The sequence below is a fragment of the Lissotriton helveticus genome, chromosome 4_1 (genome assembly GCF_964261635.1).
Source record: "Lissotriton helveticus chromosome 4_1, aLisHel1.1, whole genome shotgun sequence".
NCBI classification, from domain to species: Eukaryota; Metazoa; Chordata; class Amphibia; order Caudata; family Salamandridae; genus Lissotriton; species Lissotriton helveticus.
This window is the reverse complement of record NC_136063.1, coordinates 2098268308-2098287485: the sequence shown is the minus strand read 5'-3', so window position 1 is coordinate 2098287485 and position 19178 is coordinate 2098268308. Positions and strand designations below refer to the sequence as shown.

At 45.5% G+C, this 19178-nt stretch overlaps 1 protein-coding gene across 4 annotated transcripts in view; it reads left to right on the top strand.

Annotated features, from left to right (window-relative positions):
* SMARCA1 (SNF2 related chromatin remodeling ATPase 1) overlaps positions 1-19178 on the top strand; it is a 2556005-nt gene that overhangs the window by 1987529 nt on the left and 549298 nt on the right. For all 4 annotated transcript variants that reach the window (XM_078688758.1, XM_078688761.1, XM_078688757.1 and 1 more), the window contains 2 exons: positions 18225-18335; positions 18481-18594. In XM_078688758.1, coding sequence (XP_078544884.1) covers positions 18225-18335; positions 18481-18594 — 225 coding nt within the window. The remainder of the gene's footprint in view (positions 1-18224; positions 18336-18480; positions 18595-19178) is intronic.

The window sequence follows — 19178 nt, the reverse complement described above, 5'->3', positions numbered from 1 at the left end:
TATTGCTAGAGACTAAAATGTGAACCTAAATGTTGTCTATTTAAGTCCTGCCCACAAAACTGTGAAGTAAAGAAAATAATAAGTCATTGAAAACAAAAAAGCTCACTGTATCAAAGAGCTAGTAGTATAGTCACACACATGATGATGCATATTGATCAAAGAGTCACTTCCGGATTGGTCATCTGTAATCCAAGAAGATGATGGGCATCTCAGGCATATGATCCAAATCACCAGTAACGACCCAAGTGCCATATATAAAGTGGTGTCGAACAAATTAACCCGCAAACATATGGCAGGGGCTACCGAAATATAGGTCAGGCACCAGCTGGAAACAGTATAAAGCTCACAAACCCAAAGGTTGTGAATATCCAAAGTCACATGATAGTATAGTAAACAGATGTTAACAGAGGGGAAAAGCCACACAATAATACCTGAAACGGTCTATTAGATAATCATCTATACTCCATACTAATATTATAAAGAGAGAACCCAAAACTTTGATGCGGATAATCTCAGTAACCACAGCACCAATCACAACACCCAATACAGCGTTGGAAAGGGCAGTTGCAGCAGAAGGACATAGGCTATGCAGACGGCCACCATATATATATTTTTTTTGCAGAGTTTTATATAGCGCGAACTTGACCCAAACTGAATCAGGTATCAGAGCGCTTTACATAGCACCAGTTATGTTACATGAGGACACACATTCATTTTTGTTAGGCACGGGGAGATTAAGTGATTTGCCCAGAATCACAGGATGTTTGGCGTCGTTACCAAGACTCGAACCCAGATCCCAGGTCCAAGGTCGAGCGCCTTAGCCGTTAGGCCAACTAGTCTATACATTTAAAAGGTAAAAGAACCGTGCCAGCAAAGTAGTCCCTTGTGGGCGTGTCTGCGTTGTGCTGTGGGCGTGGGCTGGAGGCGTGTGGTACGGCCATCACATCGTAGGCTGTGGGCGCGTGCTGGGGGCGTGACAAACGCTGGGTGCGTGACAAACGCTGGGGACGTGTATCCGCCCTTCATGCCATGTGAGTCGTACATACAAGCGCCAATTACGTTGCTGCGCAGCATCAAGGGGCACGCTGGGGTGTGACATGCTGTGGGCGTGAGAAACGCTGGGGGCGTGTGCTACATTCCGCCCTTCATGCCATGTGGGTCGTACATTAATCAGAAGATCGTCTGCTGTGGCCGTGTGCTGGGGGTGTGACAAAAGCGTTCACCTGGAGGCCTTTTAAGTAACAATACTGCAGCCTCTCCTGCGCGTTGTTACTGAACTCTCTCATTCAACAAAATTATACGCGCCTACTACCATCAACCAGGGCTCTAGCCGGGCTCAGGCGGCGGATCAGCACACTAATTACATGCGCCTGATAACATCAACCAGGGCTGCAGCTGGGCCTCAAGCGGGTGAACACGCGCCTGCCAACATCAAACAGGCCTGCATCTGGGCCTCCAGCGGGGGAACACGCAAATGAGCGTGTCTGCGGGGACAATTACTGCAGCCTCTCCTACTCGCTGTCACTCAACTCTCTCATTAAACGGATTTACCCGTGGCTGATAACTCTCTCATTCAACGACATTACACGTGCCTGCTAACATCAACCAGGGCTGTAGCCGTGCTCAGGCGGCAGATCACTACACCAATTACACGTGCCTGCTCACATCAACCAGGGCTGCAGCTGGGCCTTCTCCGTCCCTATTCTAATGAAGCAAAAAATGTTGTCTACCGCGAGATTTTAAAATAAATTGCCCTTGCCGAATACACACATTACACACATTCTATTTCATACCCGGACAACGTCGGGACGTACTGCTAGTACTATTATAAAGAGAGAGCTGAAACCTTTGAGGCGGGTAATCTCAAGAAGTACAGCACCAATCACAACACCCAATACAGCATTGTAAAGGGGAGTTGCAGCAGATGGACATAGGCTATACAGCTGGCCACCATATACATTAGAAAGGTCAAAGAACCTTAGGGGTAAAGTAGTCCCTTGTGGGCGTTGGCGTTATGCTGTCATCGATGGGCGTGTCAAAGTAGCGATGGGCGTGTCAAACTACACTTCACATTACTCCTTTGTGGGCGTCACCATTGTCAGAGGGACATGGCCCAAAACAAAAAACAAATAAAAAATGGGCACGGATTTCACTGTGCGCGCCCATTCACGCTCCATTACTGATAACACTCACAGTACTTGCCGACTTGCCGCGCTAACTGCCGACTTGCCGCGCTAACAAAAACAAAGCTTTACTCATTTGTGAGCCTCGGCATGTCAGAGGGGGCTGGCCTAAAAAAAGGGGCGCAGCGTTCACAAGCGCGAAATTCACTTGGCGCCACATTCATGCCTTTGTGGGCGTCACCGTTGTCAGAGGGGCCTGGCACAAAAACAAAAACAAAAACAAAAATGTGGGCGGATTTCACTGTGCGCGCACATTCACGCTCCATTACTGATAACACTCACAGTACTTGCGGCGAACAAAAACAAACCTTTACTCATTTGTGAGCCTAGGCGTTGTCAGAGGGGGCTGGCCTAAAAAAAGGGGCGCGGCTTTCACAAGCGCGGAATTCACTCGGCGCCACATTCACGCCTTTGTGGGCGTCACCGTTGTCAGAGGGGCCTGGCACAAAAACAAAAAGAAAAAGAAAAATGTGCACGGATTTCACTGTGCTCGCACATTCACGCTCCATTACTGATAACACTCACAGTACTTGCGGCGCTAACAAAAACAAACCTTTACTCATTTGTGAGCCTCGGCGTTCTCTGTGGGGGCAGGCCTTAAAAAAGTGGCGCGGCTTTAAGAAGTGCGGAATTCACTCGGCGCAACATTCACACCTTTGTGGGCGTCACCGTTGTCAGAGGGGCCTGGGCCAAAACAAAAAACACAAAATGAATGGTCTTGGATTTCAATATGCACCCCCATTCACGCTCCATTACTGATAACACTCACAGTACTTGCGGCGATAACAAAAACAAACCTTTACTCATTTGTGAGGCTCGGCGTTGTCAGAGGGGGCACGCCTAAAAAAACGGGCGCGGCTTTCAGAACTGCGGAATTCATTCGGCACCACATAAATTAGGATTTACTATTACAAACATTGCACACATTTCATTTCATCCCCGGACAACGTCGGGACGGGCTGCTAGTTGTTAAATAAAGTGATAGAACAAATAGTCCCCATATAGTCTTGATACTAATTGCACACATGATCACATACACTACTAACGTGAAAGTGATGTATGTCATGTATCCAATCACTTATGAAGTATATAGGAGAAAGACCCCACAAACCAAGACAAGTGTAGTGATTTACCTTTGACAACATGACTTCACATTTACAATCCTCAGTTCAAACTCCCCTTGAGTAGTGATCATAAAAGAAGCAAATACAAAGGGACTCCACAACCTATTAGCTGAAATCGGGTCATGAATCATACCGTAAATTGTAATGACTAGCTTCAGCTCCGCATTTCTCAGATATGCAGTCAGACATTCATTTACAACAACAGCGAAGATACAGAATAGACCAGTGATCAGATGTTGATTACACTCAGTCTCGTAAAAAAACATGTAATTCTCTGACTGTATTGAGTCCTTGATCCAGAGCTTGCAATTTTATGAGCCGTTTAGATTCCAATTTCCTTATTGCTAATGTTTTGTCCCCTCCTCGTGGATTATCCTTAACCACAGAGATCCCTTGAAATCTGATGCGCAGTACTTCTGAGTTGGTGTGGACAGTATTATAATGTACTACAAGGGGATAGTTCTCATTGCAATTGCGAATCGCTCTAATATGTTCTTGTACCCTCTCCTTGAGCAGTCTAATCGTACTGCCAATATAGATTAAACCACATTGACAAATAATACAATACACTACATGTTTTGTATTGCAGTTCATAAAGTCATGTATCATGTGTACTTATGTTGCGTTATAGCTAAAACAGGTCTTCTTATTTGCAAACTGACATACATTGCACATTTAAAAAAAATCTTCGGTTTATTAGGTAACCACATATTATTTTGCTCACTCATTGAATTGGTTTTAATAGAGGGGATCAAGATATTTCTCAAAGTTCTACCTCTTTTATATACAATTCGGGGCTTCTTAGAAACATACGGATCCAAATCATGATCCATCCTCAAAAGTTGCCAATGTTTGTTGAATATCTTAAAGACTAGGCTACTCTGTGAATTGAATTGTGTTATTAATGCAATCCTGTCACCATCTTATTTATGCTTTTTTTGGACTTAGATTTAAGTAGTCCTGTTCTTTTTGTTCTATTAATCCTGGTATGGGCTTTTTCTAATAAGGTGCAATCATTGCCCCTATTTAAAAAGCGTTGTTTAAGAGTTCCAATCTCTTGCTGGAATACAACATCCGTACTGCAGTTGCGTCTGAGCCTGATCATTCCGCCAAACGGTATGGCGTGAATTTGAGAGTCAGGGTGTGCACTACTAGCGTGCAACACAAAATTACACGCTGTTTCCTTGTGAAAGAGTTTGCACTCAAGTTTACCATTTTCAATGAAGAGTGTAATATCTAGAAAGTCAATATGGCTACTATTGATGTTGTGAGTATAGCTCAGATTGTACTGGTTATCATTAATATGTCCTAGGAACGCATCAAGGTTCTTGTTGTCACCCCCGAGATCATGATAATGTCATCAATGAATCTTCCCCAATAAATAATTGGGAGTAGTCAAATCCAGTGTACATCGTCTCCAAATATGCTGTTCTTCAAAGAAGCCCATACATATATTAGCAAATGATGGGGAAAATTTCTCCCCCATTGCCACTCCTGAATGTTGTTTAAATCAGGTCTCATTATGCATAAAGTAGTTGTTATCCAAGGGTATACTCGTGTATAGCCCTGTCCGCAATGGCCTTTATCTGGTGTAGTAGACCCTATGGGGCTACTTGAATTGTATGAACCGTAATAGTGCCGCTATGACAGCGCCGCGCGGGGATTCTAACACCTCAGTCCAGTCCAGTCCTCGTCATCCAGTGGGCCCAGGTCTATCTGCCAGGCCTCCCGTGTTTTGTACAGCATAGTAGAGCTACGGGTGATCTGTCTCGCACTGAAGGCATTCCTTCCTTCTGTGCGAGGATCAGTAGTGCAGGTGTTCTTGGACAACACCACCGCCTTGTGGTACTGCAGCAAACAGAGCGGGTGGGATCGTGGGCCCTATGTCACGATGCCCGCCGCAACTTGACATGGCTGGAACATCAAGGCCCTGGAGGGCACGGATGGTGTATTCACTCAGAGGTGGTGCAAGGTCTCTTTCGTCAGTGTGAAGAGGCTAGGTTAGATCTATTCTCCTTCGAAGAGAACGTACAATGGCAGCAGTTCTGCGCATTGGAAATTCCAAGGCGGCGCTCGATCGGCAACGCTTTTTGTCACTAGTGGAGTTGTGGTCTTCTGTACGCTTTTCCGCCTATACCACTTCTACCCAGAGTGCTAAAGAAGATCAAGCGCGACCGGGCCGAAGTCATTCTTGTGGCGCTGGACTGTGCATGGAGAGTCTGGTATCCCGAGCTCTTACACATGGCCATCGATCCTCCGATCAGACTGCCTCTACGGGAGGATCTTCTGTTGCAGCACAGACTTTCTAATGTGAACTTGGTTCGTAGACTTACCTCCGGTGTTGGTATTGCTGGGGTATCTATTCTAAAGTATGGCATCTATAACTAATTGTCTCTTTCAGATGAACAACTTACTTACCTTCGGTGATGATATATCTGTAAGAGACATATCTTAGTTATAGATTCCTTACCGCCCCACCCATCTCCCCTGTTCTGCGAACTGACTTCTAGAGTAAGGGACTCCCCTTCAGGGCCCTAGGTTTGTGCACCAGTTTTCAGTGTCTTGCTCGGCTCTGCGCTTCTGGCGTGGAAAGTCGGGTACAAAGAATTGATGTCAGCACGCATGGGCGGCGGCTAAATAGATACTGCAACGTTATCCTGGCGACCACGACGCCGATGACAAATGCAGAGTCGACTGACATCACCTACAGACGAGCAGGGGTACTGCTAAGAAAAAAAAATTCCAGATCCAGTCTGACACATGGGTGAAATTCTAAGGTACGGAATCTATAACTAATATAAGTCTCTTACAAATATATAGTTACCAAAGGCAAGTTACTTGTAATTTTGGTAATCTTATGCTCCCCAAGTTCGCCCATAAAACACCTTGGCTTTAATAGGGCTAAAGTCTGGTATGGTCTCCTGGAGTGTAAGGTATGGGGAGAAGGTGTGGCAGAATTGAGGGCCTGTGGAATCCCTGGGGCTGCCTAGAACCACCAAAGGTTAGGATGTAGGAGGCCCAGAGGAGACGCGTGCAGTGTCTAAAAACAGCTGCGGGTTACCATTGACTTTCTATGGGAAACAAACAAGTTACAATTTTAAAGATTAAGGGCACTTCTAGGTGAACTACGATGGAACCCTTTTAGACTAGGACACTTCGAGAGACAAGACCCACGGGAGCACCAGAGTGCTTGTGTTACCTTACCCAGGGAAGCCGGGTGCATAGGTGTCTTTTGGTGTCGGGTTTTTTTGCCGCTTCCAATTCAGAGCTGCGAAGAAGTGCTGCAGGCGACCAGAGGAAAAGTGTCCGGGTGGATCGGAGATGTAAAGAACCTGAAAGCAGAGGAGACAGAGTCTGGATCACTAGCCAGTGACCAGGATGGCGATAGGAAGATGCCAGCCGATGTCGGGTGATTTCAGGTGAAAAGGTGAAGTTTGTCTCTTCAGCCACGAGGACCAGAAGGCGCAACGCTAACCAGAGCTGGATTCGAGCTGTCCTACGAAGGATCTAGTTGACTGCGGTGTAGGAATCTGGATTGGACCCAACAAGCCTTGGCAAACGCAATCCATGCAGGATGTCGAGATGGGCTTCGTGCAGACCAGCAAGGTCTGAGGAACTCCTCCTTTGGAGAGGAGTGGGAGCAAGTCTGGAGCAACCAGGAAAGCTCAAGAAATCAAGGATGGCCATTCGTGGGGGCTCGCTAGCCAACAGACTAGGAACCGTGAAGGGACCTCGAGCGGAAATGCACAAAGCGGGCCCACAGGACACTTGTGGAGTGTAGGCCTCTGAGCTTCGGTGCAAATGGTGCTCGGGCAGGGGCTTCAAATAACCCACTGCACAACTTCGGGATACCTCTGGAAGTAGGTGCAGTCGCAAAAATGCAGGATGTCCAGGAGTTCCGGTCACACGTCTCTCGTGTCTGCTACAGGTCTCAGCTTTGCTGGGAGCGCAGGTCAGCGTCCGAGATGTCTGGAAGTCCGTGTCCTGTGTCGCAGATTCTTCGGGATCCGGCGGGGGCCTCGAAAATGCAGACCAGCAAAGATGCTGTTGGTGCCTGTTTGGACAGGGTGGTCACTCCTTGACCACAAGGGAGATTTTTTCCGTCTTCCAGTCGATATGGGATGTCGGAGGTCCAGGAATTATGTATCAGAGTTTCGTCCAGGGTAATCTAAAGTCCTTGGGACTGGGGTTCTATACTTATAGCAAGTTTAGGTGTTGGACTAACTCTAAGGTCCCTCCTATGGGTGGACCTGGGGAGGGGATGGTTACACCCTTTCCCCTTTGTCCAGTTTCGCGCCAGAGCTGGGGCCGGTTTGAACTGGGAAATGCATGGAGCACCTTGTTATGTTATGTTATGTTATGTTATGTTATATATGGATTTGTATCTCGCACTGCTACTCAAGAGTGTCCTGGCGCGTTGGGGAAAACAGTGACAAAGCAGACTGGGGCGGTTACACCACTTGTTTAAACAGATATGTTTTCAGAAGTTTTTTAAAGGTGGTTAGTTCTTTTGTGTGTCTTAGTGCATCGGGCAGGGCATTCCACATGGTGGATGCTCTCACCGCCAGGGACTGACCTCCCAGGCGGGCTCTTCTAAACCTAGGGATTACCAGCCGCCTTTGCGCAGCAGAGCGCAGATGACGGGTCGGGAGGTAAAACGCAAACCTAGCACTCAGGTAGGAGGGGCAGGGGCCATGAAGAGCTTTATGTGCCAGGACCAGGGCTTTAAAGCGTACCCGCTGAACAACCGGGAGCCAGTGTAGATCGCTCAGTTGCTTGCGGACACTTAGTCTCCTCGGGATGTCAAAGAGGAGCCTAACCACCGCGTTCTGCACAACCTGTAATTTTCCCAAGAGATTTCCAGGAGAGCCGATGTAGAGGGCATGGATTTCACTGTGCGTGTAGTCCAGGCGCGAGAATATGAGCGCCCTGGCTACCGCCTCCTTTGCAACGCTAGGAAGAAGGGGGAAGAACTTCCTGAGGGCTTTCAGGGTACCAAAGCAGGCTCCTGAGAGTCTCATGATCTGTTTGCGGAAGCTCAGGTCGGCTCCGAACCAGATCCCCAGGTTCTTGGCTACCCCACAGTCCCCCTTGGGGCAGGGAAATAAAGGAGCACTTCTGATTTGTCCTCGTTGCATTTCAGGCTAGCCTGGGCCAGCCAGGCAAAGACCGAGGATAGACAATGCTGGGCCTCAGCCGCCTGGAGGTCGTCACCCTTCCAGGTGAAGAGGAGTTGGGTGTCAACGGCGTAAGCCATAATTTTGGCCCCCATTCTCTCCGCCAGATAAATAAAGGGGGTCAGATAAACGTTGAATAGCAAGGGACTCAGCGTTGACCCTTGCGGGACCCCTGTGGCCACTTTACTGTCAGTTGAGTTAAAGGGGGGCATCCATACTTGTTGGGACTGATCTTCCAAGAATGCCTTGACCCAGGCAAGGGCTCTGCCCGTAATACCAATATCTGACAGCCTGGCGAGGAGCTGGAGGTGGGGCACCGTGTCAAACGCGGCAGAGAGATCCAACAGGATCAATGCCGTTTTGCCGCCTCCATCCAGACACTCTCTAATGGCTTGTTCGGAAGCCCGATTGAGCAGGGTGCAATGCACCCGAAGATTCCACAAATTTTTCCAACTGTCTGAAGGCCACCTTTTCACACACCAGGGCTGGAAGAAGGGAAATGGGGCGGTAGTTGGATAGTAGGAGCGGATCAGCCGTAGATTTTTTGATAAGGGGCAGGAGTTTGGCGTATTTCCATTGAGAGGGCAACATGCCTGATTGAAGTGACTCATTAATCAAGGCCCCCACCACAGGTGCAATTATTTCAGCCACCCCGCTCAGAACCCTCGCAGGGCAAGGGTCCGCTGCTGTCCCCGATTTTAGGGATTTCAAAATGGATAAAACATCCTTATCCTCGGCCCAGTCGAAATGCGCGAAGAGCTGACTCGGCATGTTATTCTGTGGTGACGAAAAAGTAGGGAGGTGTTGAGCCGGGGTAGGAAGCCGTAGGCTTGCCTGAATTGTTTGAATTTTATCAATAAAGAAGGTAGACAACTCCTCGCACCACTCAGCAGAGATAGGGGCAGAAGATGATTCAGCCACCGGTGACATAAAGCTGCGAACAACAGCACAGATCTCTTTGCTGTTATTGTTGGCTCTGGAAATTCTCTCTGCCAAAAAATTACTTTTGGCTACCTTAATGGCAGCATAGTATTCTCTTTGTGCGGTGCGAAGAGCATCCTTAGCTCGGGGTAGTATTCCCGACGCCAAGCCCGTTCCAATTTTTTGCATCCTAGCGTCGATGTTTTTAAGTGGTCGGTGAACCATGGTCTCGATGGAAGGTCCCGTACGCGACCACTCACAGAAGGTTGCGGGAGAGAATTGATGGCCCTGCTAATCCATTCCGAGAATTTTCTCTACTACACCCTCTAAATTTGAGGCTTTGACAGGGGATGTTAGAGCCAAGGCTGTGGTCAGGGCTTGGATGCTAATCTTTTTTGGAGGAGGGCCAGGGGTTTTCCCACCCGGCACGGAGGGACTGCTAATATCCCACGAAAAACTGACCAGGTGGTGGTCCGACCACGTCACTGGCCACGGATCCCCCAAATCAAGACTAAAGTTAGAGCAAACTAAGTCTAAAATGTGGCCACAAGTGTGGGTGGGATGGCGCACATGCTGGGTAAGGTGAGTTAGTTCACATAGGTCAGACATATCCCTTGTCCCGGGAGCCAGGGGGTTCTCAAAATGAATGTTAAAGTCGCCTATTAGCAAGAACCTTGAGAACCTAATCGCCCCTCGGGTGATTACTTCCTCTAGGGATTTAATAAAGGTGACTGACGGGCCAGGGGGGCGGTAGATCAGAACTCCACCCAAAGTGAAATGCGGGGATAGGGCTAGAGAGAACTCCAGCGCTTCCCCTTCAAGAATTTCTCCTGTACCTTCCTTTAACAATGTCCACCTGTCCCTGAAGATCACGGCAATGCCGCCTCCTCGGCCTGACTTGCGATCAAGTCTGGTGATCTTATACCCCCGTGGAGTTGCAAGTTCAATCACTGGTGCACAAAAGTCATGTTACCATGTTTCCGTAATAAAGAGGAGATCTAGCTCCTCGTCCACAACCAGCTCATGTACATCTTCTGTATGTTTAGCCAGCGAGCGTGCATTGATAAGCGCTGCGCGAATATTAGCCTTGTGTTCAATGCGAGCGGGAGAGGGCGAGGGTGATGGTGATGTCTTAAAGTGAAAGTGGCAAAAGGGGCAGGTCCGTGACATAGAATGCAATACATCCCAGTGCTTATTGGTGGTACATGAGTTGTTGTTAAACATAAGCAACGACTCACGGCTGTAGCCTAATATGTTGACCCCAGCTCCTGACTCATTAGATCCAGCGTTTCTGGCTCTGTGCTCTGTCAATGCGCGGACGGGCGCAGACGGGCTGACCTTAGGTGCACCTTCGGCGCGCCACCGTCGCGCCCGCTGCGCACGTCTGCTGCGCGCACGGGGACACATGTGCTTTATATGGTGTGCTCCCCCAATAAGCTAGACCGCTAACTCCGTCCCAACCTAGCTTCGGGACACAACCCAAAACGGCAGCCGCAGAGAGGTAGAAAGCGCTCTGGCAGTGATGTGCTCAAAAACAATATTAAAATTGGTAAGTGACAAGTTTTTAAAAATACATCGGCGCCAGCATCTACATCATGCTAGCGCTGTCAGCGTAATGTAAAACAAGCACGCAAATGTTTATTTGGGAGCCTCAGAGATAAAGCTGCCCACGCTGTCACCGAAACCCCAATGGACTGCAGGAGCTGCCACCACTTGAATCATCCACACATCCACACTTGTGCCTCAGGCAGTGTCTGAAAAGCATTCACTGAATGCAACCCACCCTGCCCCAATACACTAAAGCCTGTCTCGGGAGGCGCTGGCACCTCCCTGGACAGGAAACTTATTGTCCAGGCCTCCCCTGCAAGAGTTTTGTCCAGCAGCAGGAGGGCAGACTCGTGTCTGTGGCAGCAACATCCATTTTGTGATGCTAGGGCTCTGTTTAACTTTAACCGGGTTTACCAGTAACTACATGTCTTCTCCCTCTAGAAGAGTGAAATGCTACCCCCCGCCGCCAGAACTGGCGGGGGTGGGGAGTGGTAGTATTCCAAAGTGTTTGACACCTTACACAACATGTTTTGATAAAGCCAAACCAAAGTTAGCATTAACCGCAAGGATTATAATGCACTTAAGAGTATATGGTATGGCTGTATCATAGAACAGCTATAAGGAGATGGTTCCGAAAGCTGCAGAGGGGCTCAGCTCATGCTAGGGCACCCTCTCACACAAAACCAAGCACTCTGCCCTCTGCCTCCAGGATTGTCAAGGCCCGCCATAGGAGTGACTTATAGGTTAATATGCATATATATGTGTGTGTATATATATATATATATATATATATATATATATATATATATATATATATGTATGTATATATATACATATACATATATATATATATATATGTGTGTGTGTGTGTATATATATATGTATATATGCCTCGGGGGTTACGCATTACCCTGGCCCCCAGTTATGACAATCCGGACCCGGCAATGTTAGCGGAATGGGCTGAATCGAACCCCAAATCCTCCAGTAAATTAATGGCAATACTAGTAAAATACGCCGAGAGTGACTGCGCAAGAATTCAAATGGAAATGGAGTCACTAGAAGTTGAAATCGGCAAATTGGAAATGAGTGACTAAATAAAGAAAATGAGAGAGGACATGATGGCTAGATTAAGAAAAGATGAGGAAGTAATCAAAAAAAGAAAAGCTTTCAAATTTGAGAGAGACCGCACTGACTATCTTAATGGACAAGTCTTCACTTTTGCTCGCCGGTACGATGAGGTAAAGGCGAGAACCAACAAACTACAATGAAGAACAACAAAAGATATGATGGCAATGTCCATGTCAGCTTCGGACCTCAGCTCAGCAGCTGAAAGTGATCCTGAGGGGGATGTTGCCACAATTCAACAGCTGGGGTTTACCAAGTTTTCTCTGGCAGAGGAAGTGAATTTCCTCTGCCAGGATCGGAGAGATACCCTGCGTCCCCGAGTGCCAGCGGGAAATCGAACCAAAGAGAAAATTATAAGCGCGGCCAAAGGCGCAGATGCAGCAAAAGAAGGTGGAACCGGGGGAAAGAAAGCGGCAAGGGGCCGCTTGAACCGATTTCAAAACCACAACATGGCCCAGGCAACAACCTCAACGCAGTAATCAACTTAACAGATATAAAGTTGACTTCAGGAGAGGAATCAGTCCTAGGCTTAGGACTATCTTACGGTCCTCCCTGCAACTTTAATTAGGCGGACACTAGAATGGAAACTTTTAGATTTGTTAGGAAACTCAAACTGAGCAAATTTCATCGTCTGTTACCAAAAAAGAAGGCACCATCTGAAGCCATCAGAAGTCTGTCACTTTTAACTGTAGGTGATCAAGAAGTGTTTGAAGAAATATGGTTGTTACAAAATGAGCAGGGGGACAGTACCAATGTGGCAGAAAGTTTGCTGATGGATGACATGAGAAAATGTATAACCCCCTTCAAGCCAAAGTCAGTCTTCCAGCCTGTAATGGTACATGACACTATAGATGCCTACCAGGACTTGGTCATACAGGATCTAAAAAAACTATATATTGCCACCAACAAAAAGCGGTTTGCCATCAGTAATCAAAATCGGTGCTATACACAACTGGTTGGCAAGCTTGAATCTGACTGCAACATCATAGTCAGACAAGCGGATAAAGGTGGAAATATAGTTTTGTGGCCGCGTCAACTATATCTGGCGGAAGCTGAACTGCAATTGGGGGATACTTTGTGTTACAGAAAAAGCAACATCCAAATAGTAAAGTCCACTTGGATGGATCAGTATGCAAAACTCCAGGCTTGGAGAAGTGGGGGATTGATTTCTGAGGAGGAGTTTCGTTTTTTAAAAAAAAGAACCTCCGGTCATCCCTACTTTTTATCTGATCCCAAAAATACATAAAAATATTAACAAACCCCCTGGAAGACCGATCATTTCGGCCATCAATAGCTCATTGGAGAATGTTTCCAAATACATTGATTACTTTCTACAGGACTGGGTCAGAGAACTGAGGTCATATGTTCAAGATACCTCTGATTTTATTTGGAAGATAGAGCATGTGAAGTGGGGTCCAGACATGTTCTTAATGAGTTTGGATGTATATGCCCTATATACATCGATCAGACATCATGATGGGCTGAAAGTTATTGAACATTTCCTTAACAAACGTCCAATGAATTTTGCAGCACACAACAAAATGTTGATTACAATGGTGCAAATGTGCTTGGAGCAGAATTTTTTTACTCTTCAACAATCACATTTTTCAACAAATCAGGGGAGTTGCGATGGGGGCCTGTTGTTCCCCAGTTACGCATGTTTACACATGGGGCTGTGGGAGGAACAGGTCCTCATGCGACAACTCAGAGGTACCATGGAACAAAACATTATTCTGTACCTACGATACATCGACGATTTGTTTTTTGTTTGGAGGGGTCCAGAAGAGGGTGCCAGGGAGTTTGTTAAGGAACTCAATAACAACAATTAAAATCTTGAATTTACATCCAATATTGATGCTACTTCTCTTTGTTTCCTAGATATGGAGGTTTATGTAGATAACAACATCTTAGCTACTAAATCATATAGGAAACCGACTGCCGGCAACACGATCCTGCATGCGACGAGTCATCATCCGCACCACCTCATCCTCAGCATCCCCTACGGGAAGATGCTGCACATTAGGAGGATTTGCAATTCGGATGCCGAATGTGCGGCTGCACAGGAGGCCAGCAGATTAAGATTTATAGCTAGGGGATATTCTAATGAAATTCTAGAGTCTGCCATCACTCGGACTCAGAATATGCCCCGACAAATAGCATTAATTTCAAAATCTAAGGATAGATCAGATGCCCCCAAAGATTCTGATATTCAATCTCGCATTATTCTATTTTACAGTAGGCAACACTCAGACTTAAGGAGAATATTTTACAGGAATTGGAATCTCATTAAAGGAGATCCTATTATTGATCTGAATGTGCCAGATAAACCAGTGCTTACTTTCAGGAGGTCACCGTCAATGGGCAAGGCTTTGGTCAAAAATAGTCTAGAACCTCAAATCTCCAGCACATGGATGTCCCTTAGCAAGGGGTTTAAGAAGTGTCCTCAATGTAAGGCCTGTCGTCATGGTTGCAACAAAACTAGCTACAGCAGCCCTTTTAAACAACAACCAATTGAAATCACCAAAAGACTGACTTGCAAAACGGACTTCGCGGTCTATGTGCTGGAGTGTCCGTGTGGGTTGAGGTATGTTGGTAGTACCAGGTTGCCCGCCCACAAACGGATACTCCAGCACATAAGGGCCATAGTAGGCAAGGATCAGGCTTACCCAGTAGCTAGACACTTCGATACCACACATGAAGCCAATCCAGCCCATCTCCAGTATTATGAGGTTGACACGGTGCTACCTTTAAAAGGAGGAGGGTAATTTACTGCTGCTGGGGCTCACAGTGGCCAAAAGAGATCTAGCCAGGGCATGGAAGGACCCAAGGGCCCCGTCCGTAGTGGCATGGAAGAGAGGACTGGACTTTTGTATGGGGATGGAGAAGCCCATCTTTCTTGCCAGGGGATGCCCATGTAAGCACTATAAAATTTGGAAGCGTTGGTCCGATTACAGGGGACTATAGCTCGAACCTCCGCCTGAACAGGACTCAATACTGGACATTTAAGGGTGTAGGAGCCATGGATGTGCGTGTGCTGCTCGCCGAAAAGTTACCAACCGTGCGTGGGGAGGAGGGATCCGGGAGGGGGGGGGAGGGGCATTCGGGGGGGGGGGGAAGGGAGGGTTGTTTATTGCATTACCTATATTCTCTTGTTACCTATGTAAAATATCAATGACGGATGGCGATGTCACTTATGCATATATTTGGCTGGCAGATACCTCTGGGGTACTGAGCTCTGCAATTGTGATCTGTCAATAAAATCTGTTTTAAAAAAAAAAGGAGGAGGGGATCGGGAAGCCAGATTACGCCTCCTCGAAACCCGGTATATACTGAAATTGGACAATAAAAATCCAAATGGGCTGAACGCTAGTGAAGACCTTTATACATGTCTGTGAGAGATAATATACGTGAGGGCTCTTTCATCACAATCTGTATTCTTATCAGGGGCCTTAAAACTGCAGAAAGATACCAACATTATGACTAATATGAAAATTGCACAATTTCAAATGATTCGCCTTTGGTCTTTTTTATGGTTTTAATGGGTGTTTATTTGTTATGAAATTTGAATTGTAATATGGTAAATATTTTCACTTGCATTTGTGCACTCTGGGTTCATTAGTCACACATTGATCATTCAGGACCAGTTAAGTGGAAATGGTTTTTCAACAGAGTTGGTAGGCAGCGCACTTTATTGTTTGCCCACTTGGGCTGTATTAGGATGTATGGCAATTTTTTGAATTACTTTCACAGGTAGCAATATGTGGACAGTATTTCTGTATTATGCAGATATTTTATACTGTTTTGGGCTGTACTGTTTCAAACATTCTCTCTAAAGATTTTTTTTATATCAAATGGTGTTTTAAAAAAAAATCAAAGATGTGATTTTTTTTTTTTTAAATGTGAGCGTGAATTTTAAATATTGTATTTGGAATATTTAATATTTATATGTACAGGCCCTGTGTAACGCAATGATGGGAGGTTACCAACAGCTATCAAAAACTAGTATTTCTTTCATTCTCTTGCCTACTACAGTCTGATTGATTTGCACTAGCACTTTAAATAATGGTCCTGACCTCCCACAACACGTCATGTGATCAAGCTTCAGGGGAAGCGAAACGCGTTATGGCGGACAGGCTGGGCGTTAATAAAGCACTTTAAATTTGCACAAAGGATTGGGTCTGCTCTTCGTAATTTTCTGTGTGGAGAACAGCTGGTGATGACGACTTACTTCATATATATATATATATATATATATATATAGGTACACTGTATCAAAGTAAGGGGTGATTACACCACCTTACCCAGGCTGTAATTACAAACCTGTGGTGTCAGTTTGGAAGGCTAACCAGGGGTGGCACAATACATGCTGCAGCCCCTGTAAGGCCCCTGGTGCACCTATGCCCATGGTGCCTAAGGTACCATATACAGGGGCTCACAAGGGTGACCCAGTAACCAATCTGGTATGTACCTAAAGCACATGGTATCAATTTAGAGAGAGAACAGCCAGGCTGTGGGCCTGATTAGCAGGGCCACAGCCATACTAAAGTCGAAAAACCAGTGAAACAAAGCAAAAAGTGGGGGTAACCATAGGAAGCAGACCCTACTCTCCTACAACCACCTCCTGGGCTTTGACCTTAGCGTTCAGACCCGCCTCTTTTTTTCTCATTCACCGCCATTATAGCGTGGGGACGAGCTGTGTTTGTCCTTTATTTTTATAATTTTGAACTCCTAAGCGCTGGGGCGTTCGGAGCACTTTACACATTGTGAATGACCTTCATTATTTTTCTGAAGCCGGTTTTCCGTTTCAGCGCGCTTTTGCGCTATCGCTCAGTTGTTTTTTTTTTTTCCTTGCTGGCAATAAGCATTAAGACACCCATTTGTTTTCCACCCCCTTGGAGTCAAGACTCAGTGGATACTTAGTTACTTTATGCCTCAGTGTACACGGACCTGTATGCAAGGGGGCTTCTTGTTGTATTTCTACCAGTTTTCAAAACAATACACTTTACTTCATTCTCAGGATAGAATCACAGGCTCAAAGGATTCTGCCTTTGTGCTTTCCACGCCTTATTCAGAGAGTTGCTCAGATGGCTGACGTGTGCCTTATTGATTATCCTGTATATCTGCGAAATCAGCTGCTGGTAGACTGTTTCTAAAACTTTATTCACTGCCTTATTCTTTTTACGCAGAGACCCTTTTGTGAAAGTAACAAGCACTGGCCCAAGTGTGTGTGTGAGAGTACACAACCTTGTCACTTGTTTAATCCTATTGTGTTTTGTATCCTTTCTGTAGTGGAGAGTTCCTTTTTCCTATTTTCTAATTGTACCTCCTTGTCATTTCTTCTGAAGGACTCCATTGTTTAATTTTGGGTTGGCCATCCTCCCTGCTGGTCGCAATTGAAGATTCCCTGGTGGTCTTATTTGGTCTTTTCGCTCCCTTGGGGTATCTGCGTCTCCTTCGTGTGTCTGGCATTGCACAGGGTGACGGTATCTCTTGGGAGGGGAAAGGCTTGCTCTTCGCCCCTGAGGAATTGATGTTTCTGCCTGAGTATCTAGTCTCCCAGCGACATTGCTAATCCACCCCAATAAGTTGATTGAAAACATGTCTTTACTGCCACTCGGGCTGAGCACCCGCCCCCCCAGAGAAAATACAGAATATTAGCAATTAGTTGTGTGAACCAACCAGGTGATACCAAAAATTGATGATCCTGGAGTTGATAAAATAAGCGGGGCAGGGAGACAATCTTAAAAATGGCAGATCTGTCGAATTAAAAAAGCGGTAGGTGTGACCATGAACGAGCCTGTTCCTTAATTTGCATCCATAATGGGGCCAGGTTTCTTTCACAGGAGAGGGACATAACATTATTAATTATGTCTTTATATTTCAAACATACACCTAAACAAACAGGTATAATTCAGAAAGGATACCTAAAATACAAAATATATGAAGATTATAACAATATGTCAAAATGTGTAAATTTGCCATGACTATGTGGATTCTATCCAGCTATGTTTGACTGTAGCACACACTCTCACCGTAAATTAGTATATTCTTTCATTTTTTTTGTGTAAGTGTCATGATGTCAAATACTACATTGATCTTTCTTTTTTTTTCAAATATGTTGTTTTTGTTTGTTTTCCTTACTGTAGCTGAGCATGATGGAATGGATAGAGCCTCCCAAACGAGAACGCAAAGCAAATTATGCAGTAGATGCATATTTTAGAGATGCTTTACGTGTTAGTGAGCCCAAAGCACCAAAGGTGAGAACAATTTTTATTTTTACACATGTGAAATTCTTTTTAAAGTCTACAACTTCATTTTAACTATCTATTTATTTGGCAGTATTAATGTTTTGAGTATAAATTTGAAAATTCTAACATATAAACCTTTTAAATGTATTTTAAGGCACCACGTCCACCCAAGCAGCCAAATATTCAAGACTTCCAGTTCTTTCCCCCTCGATTGTTTGAGCTTCTTGAAAAAGAAATTCTTTACTACCGGAAGACTATAGGCTATAAGGTAATTTTTTCGAAGTATTTACATTTTATATCTATAACTATATGCCTCCTAGCTATAGAAATTGCTACCAATTTAATTATTACTAACAATAATAACAGCACCATTTGCTAGCAACTATTAAGTAAACCCCTTAACTGCGTTGTGAAGGGAATGGAATGAGTTATTCTCAGAAATTGCTACCAATATTATTATTACTATTAATAATAACAATACCATTTGCTAGTAACTGTTAAGTAAACCCCTTAACTGCATTGTGTAGGGAATGGAAGAGCTAAGCTAGTGACTGAGCTCCCACAAGACCCATTTAGTCTGAACCAACCATATAAACTGGTTTCTGGCAGGAATACTTGGCTTAGCCTTGGTCGCAGACTTCTTAGCCTTCTTCAGCCAAAACATATATAGTCTGATGAATACTTCTACGAGCATATTCCTCATGTTTTGAATGTCCGCGGTGCTAGACTGGATTTAGAAACCTTTCCTTATATTTCAAGGTGTAGGGGGTGCCGGCTCCACATCAAAGCCAGAAGTGACATCATTGTATCACTGAAACCATAAAGCTCCCACCCTACTGAGCAGACATCAGT